Source organism: Dipodomys ordii, unplaced genomic scaffold, assembly GCF_000151885.1.
Source record: "Dipodomys ordii isolate 6190 unplaced genomic scaffold, Dord_2.0 Scaffold107, whole genome shotgun sequence".
Taxonomy (NCBI): Eukaryota; Metazoa; Chordata; class Mammalia; order Rodentia; family Heteromyidae; genus Dipodomys; species Dipodomys ordii.
The window spans coordinates 4,657,789-4,663,594 of record NW_012267323.1 but is presented as its reverse complement, the minus strand read 5'-3'; the positions used below and the strand labels follow the sequence as shown (position 1 = coordinate 4,663,594).

General features: G+C 45.2%; 1 protein-coding gene across 1 annotated transcript; it reads right to left on the bottom strand.

The window, feature by feature from the left end:
* Positions 1-1,131: 1,131 nt before the first annotated feature.
* LOC105994527 (ATR-interacting protein-like) lies at positions 1,132-5,764 on the bottom strand (the record flags this gene model as incomplete). The annotated part of the gene is made up of 3 exons (XM_013028069.1): positions 5,561-5,764; positions 4,091-4,221; positions 1,132-1,314 (listed from the first exon to the last, which is right to left on the bottom strand). Coding segments are annotated over exons 1-3 (321 nt in total), but the record flags the coding sequence as incomplete, so codon positions are not given.
* Between the last annotated feature and the right edge of the window lie 42 nt (positions 5,765-5,806).

Below are 5,806 nucleotides of genomic sequence, written 5' to 3'. Positions count from 1 at the left end.
CAGAAGTGGCGCTGTGGCTCAAGTGGTAGAGAGCTAGCCTTGAGCTGAAGAGCTGAGAGACAGTGCCCAGGCCCAGAGTTCAGGCCCATGACTGACAAAAAAAAAAAAAAAAGAAAGAAAGAAATAGAAGACTTGGCTAGACACAAGTGACTCATGCCTGTAATCCCAGCTACGCAGGCTGAGATCTAGGATCAAGGTTCAAAGCCAGCCCAGGAAGAAAGTCTGTGAGAGTCTTATCTCTAATTAATACTAAAAAGCTGGAAGTGGAACTGTGATTCAATTGGTAGAAAACCAGCCCAAGCCCATAAGTTCAAGCTCACGGACCAGCAAAAAAAAAAAAAAGACTTGGAAATAGAAGCCAATACATCAATACATTTCCTTTTGGTCTAAGATAGGTTAACTGAGTTCCTGACTTTCCAAAAGAGTCTTAAGCCTGTTTGCCCTAAACCATATGCAGGGTCTAAAAAAAGTATATGGTGCCAGCTGCTGGTGGCTCACACCTGTAATCCTAGCTACTCAGGAAGCTGAGATCTGAGGATCTAGGTTCAAAGCCAGCCCAGGCAGGAAAGTCCATGAGACTCTTCTCTCCAATAAGCCACCAGAAAACCATAAGTGGTGCTGTGGCTCAAGTGGTAGAGTGCTTGCCTTGAGCTGAAGAGCTGAGAGACAGCATCCAGGCCCAGAATTCAAGCCCCATGACTGACAAAAAAAAAAAGTATATGGTATTCACCAAAAGCAGAAAGTATTTTTTGTTCTTGTTATTACTGGTTATGGGGTTTGAACTCAGGACCTGAGTGCTGTCCCTGAGCCTCTTTGTGCTCAAGGCTAGCTAATGCTCTACCACTTGAGTCACAGAGCCACTTCTGGTTTTTAAGTGGTTAACTGGAGCTAAGAGTCTCAGGGGGACTTTTCTGCCCAGGCTGGCTTTGAACTTCGATCCTTATATTTCAGCCTCCTGAGTAGCTAGGATGACAAATGTGAGCCACCAGCTCCCTACTTAAGCAGGAAGTATCTAAGACAAACAACTTCTGAAATTTCCCTGGAAGATTTACAGTTAACATTGGTCATTGCTTCTAGAGGAACTCAACAAGCAGGCAAAAAACTTCTGTCCGTAGCATATAAAACAAATACACTCCCGTTCACCTTTTTGGAGAATTCCTTTTCTTTTTCACTAAGTACTTGGCTTTTCTCTTGCTCAAGAAGGAATTGTGCTCTTCTCTGTTCTTCAAGGACCAATTCTGTCTGAAAGAGTGAGTCCCGCAAAATTTTAATCTCTCCATTCTTAACGAGGATTTCTTCTTCCATTGTCTTCAGCTGTGAATTCCAAATGAACACCACAGTTTAAGCATGTACCTGTGCAAATATCACTTGTCCTGTGCAGAATCTTCAGGCTCTAACAGTCAGATTCTTCACAAAACTTAAGACTCCATATTATGTCCCTGAGTTAATTTTTTTTAATTCATTTATCATTTTATTTTATTTTTTTAAACTACCTGTAAGTAATCTGTACAAAGGAGTTTCAATTCAACATGTCAGTATTTTGGTTTTGGGTTTGGGGTTTGGGGCTTGAACTCAAGGCCTGGGCGCTGTCCCTGAGTTCTTTTTGCTCAAGGTTAGTGCTCTAACACTTTAAGCCACAGCTTCACTTCTGGTTTTTAGGTGGTTAATTGGACATAAGAGTCTCATGGGCCTTCCTGCCCAGACTGGTTTCAAAGTAAGATCCTTAGATCTCAACTTCTTATGTAGCTATAGACATAAAGCAGCAGCCTCTGGCATTCACATATTTTTTGTTTTGTTTGCTTGAACTCTGGGCCAGGCTCTGTGAGCCTCTCTGTGCCCAAGGCTAGCTTTCTACCATTTGAACTACAGTGCTACCTCTAGCTGTTTTTTTTTTTTTTTTCAAAAGTAGTTTATTGGAGATAAGTATCTCCTCTGTTTCCTGTCAAGGCTACTTCAAACTAGGATCCTCAGAACTCAGCTTCCTGAGTACCTAGGATTACAGGCTTCAGCTACAGCATTCTGCTCAGTTTTTTAGTACAATGTATCTTTACTTCTTTGCCAGTCCTGGGGCTTGAACTCAGGGCCTCAGGACTGTCTTGAGCTTCTTTCTTGCAACTTAATAAAATAATAATCACTATGATGTCATGATCTTCACTTAAACATGCGAGCCTGGTGCTAGTGGCTTACACCTTTAATCCTAGCTACTTCAGTAAACTAGCAAAAGCCAGAAGTGGAGCTGTGGCTCAAGCAGTAGTGTGCTAGCCTTGAAAGAAAAAGTTAAGGAACAGTGGGGCACTGGTGGCTCACGCCTATAATCCTAGCTTCTCAGGAGGCTGAGATCTGAGGCTCATGATTTGAAGCTAGCCTGAGCAGGAAGGTTTGTGAAATTCTTATCTGGAATTGGAGCTGTGGTTCAAAATGGTAAAGCACTAATTCTACCAGCACCCAGCACCCAGGTCTTCTTTTTAACCAGGCCTGGAGCTTGAACTCAGGTCCTGGGCACTGTCCCTGACTGAGCTGCTTTTGCTCAGGACTAGCACTCTACCACTGAGCCACAGCGCCACTTCTGGCTTTTCCTGTGTATGTGGTACTGAGAAATGGAACCCAGGGCTTCATAAATGCTAGGCAAGCATTCTACCACTAAGCCACATTCCTAGTTCAGCACCCAGGTGTTGAGTTCAAGATCCAGGACCAGCAAAACAAAATCCCTATGCTGTACTTTTCATCTTAGTTGGTATTTGTGTTTGGTCTGATGTATAGTGTTTTCTTTTCTTGCCTTGCTTGTGGTTAGCAATCTTATTCTTTGGTTTCTTTCAGTCTACATCATCTAGCTTTCTTTCCCCAACCTTCTTTCATTTATTGGGGATAAATCTAGATGGCTGTGTGAAAAAATTTTATTTCAGGGGCTGGGAAGGTAGCTCAGTGGTAGAGGGCTTGCCTTGCATGCATGAGGCCCTGGGTTCGATTCTTCAGCACCATATAAGCAAAAAAAAGAAAAAGCCAGAAGTGGCACTGTGGCTCAAGTGGTGAGCGCTAGCCTTGAGCTGAAGAGCTGAGGGACAGCGCCCAATCCCAGATTTTAGGTTCCACGACCAGAAAAAAAAATTTATTTCACACAAGTGGCTAAACAAGCCATAAGTGAGCACTGAGAGTGTACTTCAGTGGTATAGCACGCTTATCTATGCAAGGCCCTTGGCTCTATCCTCAACACAGAAATCAACCAGGTAGCCACTAGCAGCTTGTCCCTGTTAATTCTAGCTACTCAGCCCCAAGACTAGGGGCTGGGAAGGTGGCTCAGTGGTAGAGCGCTTGCCTTGCATGCCTGAGGCCCTGGGTTCGATTCCTCAGCACCACATAAGCAAAAAAGAAAAAGCCAGAAGTGGAGCTGTGGCTCAAGTGGTAGAGCACTAGCCTTGAGCTGAAGAGCTGAGGGACAGTGCCCAGTCCCAGAGTTCAGGCCCATGACTGGACCCCCCCCCCAAAAAAAAAAAAGAAATTCCCAAGACTCCATCTCAACAGCTGGAAACAATGGTAAACACTACTCTAGGCCAGTCTGGGCAAAACAGTTAATCAGATTCCATTTCAACAGAAAAAGTTGGGCATGGTAGCACAGACATGTCATCCAGACTATGCAAGAAGCATAAACAGGAGATCATGGGTCTGGGCTGGCTCAGGAAAAAGAAAAGAAATAAATACAAAGGAAAAAAAAAATAACCAGAGTGGGGCTTAGACTGTGGCTTAGTGGTAGAGTGCTTGCCTAGCATGCATGAAGCCCTGGGTTCAATTCCTCAGTACCACATACACAGAAAAAGCCAGAAGTCACCCTGTGGCTCAAGTGTTAAGAGTGCTAAGCCTTGAGCAAAAGAAGCTCAGGGACAGTGCCTTGAGTTCAAGCCCCAGGACTGGAAAAACAACAAAAAAACAAAAACAAAAACAAACAACAACAAAACAGAAAAAGAGCTAGAAGTATGTTTCAAGTGGAAGAATGTCTATCTACCTAGTATGTTTCAGACCCTGAGTTCAAACTCCCAATACTGCTCTCAGCCAAACACACCAAGAAATAACAAGGCAAAAATACCCCAAAAGTTACCTTTTTTTCAAGTTCTTTGTATTGTGTCTGAAGTACCTCAAATTGACAGTTATCGTTAACTGGAGTATTTTCTCTGTTTTTCCCTGCTGGACTTTTTGGCATTTCATCAAATCTGTAGACCTTATAAACACCTGTTAAAAAAATTCCATAATTCAAGGAAGGTGACATGATGCTAAGCCCAGCACCTGGAAGGCAGAGGTAGTAGAATCTTGAATCTCAAGTTTAAGGCCAGCATGGCTAGATACAAGACCTTGTTTCAAAAACAATTCCACATAGGGCTGAAAAAGTGACTTAGTAATAAGAGTGCTTGCCTTGCATGCATGAAGCCCTAGTTCAATTCCTCAGCATCACATACACAGAAAAAGCCAGAAGTGTGCTGTGGCCCAAGTGGCAGAGTGCTAGCCTTGAGCAAAAGCAGCTCAAGGACAGTGTCCAGGCCTGAGTTCAAACCCCAGGACTGTCAAAAAAATTCCACACAAATTTCAGGAGTCAATGTTTCCCAACTTTTTCCAGAAAATAAAAAGAATCATTCTTAAAAGCAAAGCAGGGAGGCAGGCACTGGTAGTTTAACATCTGAAATCCAAGCTACCAGGAAGCTGAGATTTGAGGATCGTGGTTCAAAACCAGCCCAGGCAGAAAAGTCTATGACTTTTTTTTTTTTGCCAGTCCTGGGGCTTGAACTCAGGGCCTGAGCACTGTCCCTGAGTTTCTTTTGTTCAGGGCTAGCACCTTACCACTTGAGCCACAGCACCACTTTTTTTGTTTATATAGTACAGAGGAATGGAACCCAGGGCATCATGCATGCTAGACAAGCATTCTACCACTAAGCAACATTCCCAACCCCTGTTAGACTCTACTCTTCACCAAACTACCAAAAAAAAAAAAGAGCCAGAAGTAGAGCTGTGGCTTGAGAGGTAGAGCACTAGCCTTGAGCCAAAGATCAGGGACAGCACCCAGACCCTGAGAATGAAGGCCCAGGAATGAGTCAAGTCAGTCTGTCTCTCTCTCTCTCTCACTCTCAGACGTAGGCAAAGATTTAGCAATCTAACATATATATCAGTCTGTTTGTCTTCTCTTTCGTGCCAGTCCTGGCGGTAGACCTCCTAAGAACTAAAGCAGCAGTGACGATTCTGATGGTGCTACCAGTTGTGTTCCAAAGATCTCTGCTTAGAACCAAGAACGCAGTGCCAGACACTTGCGAGAAGGAAGTGAAAAAAAAAATGTGAATCTCTACGTGCAAACCGTGGCGATGATCTGACATTCCGGATCTCTCCTCTCAAATCAAAGGTTCCTCTGGAACACAACCATCGCGGCTGAAATCTGGGTGACTCTGGCCACGGGGTTCTGCGGCCACCACCCCTCCATAGATGGGGGCTGAGATCTGTGATCACCCGCCTACGTGGGGTGGGAGTGTGAGGAAGAGGAGGAGGAGGAGGGGGGGGATGCACAGGACACCCCAAGAACACTCACTAGACATGTCTCGGGCCTCTGCCCGGCACTGACTCAAAGCCTGGGACGCGAGGACGTCGAGTTCCTCCAGATCGTCGGCCGTCAGTTCCCCATGCTCGCCGAAGGGGTCTTCGGTGTCCGGGCCCAGGCCCGCCGAGCAGCCCCGGGCCCGTTTCCTCGGAGGATGCTCGTTCTCGGGCTGCGTGTCCAGGAAGGAGGCTGGGGATGCGCCTCAAGTGGTAGAGTGCTTGCCTTGAGCTGAAGAGC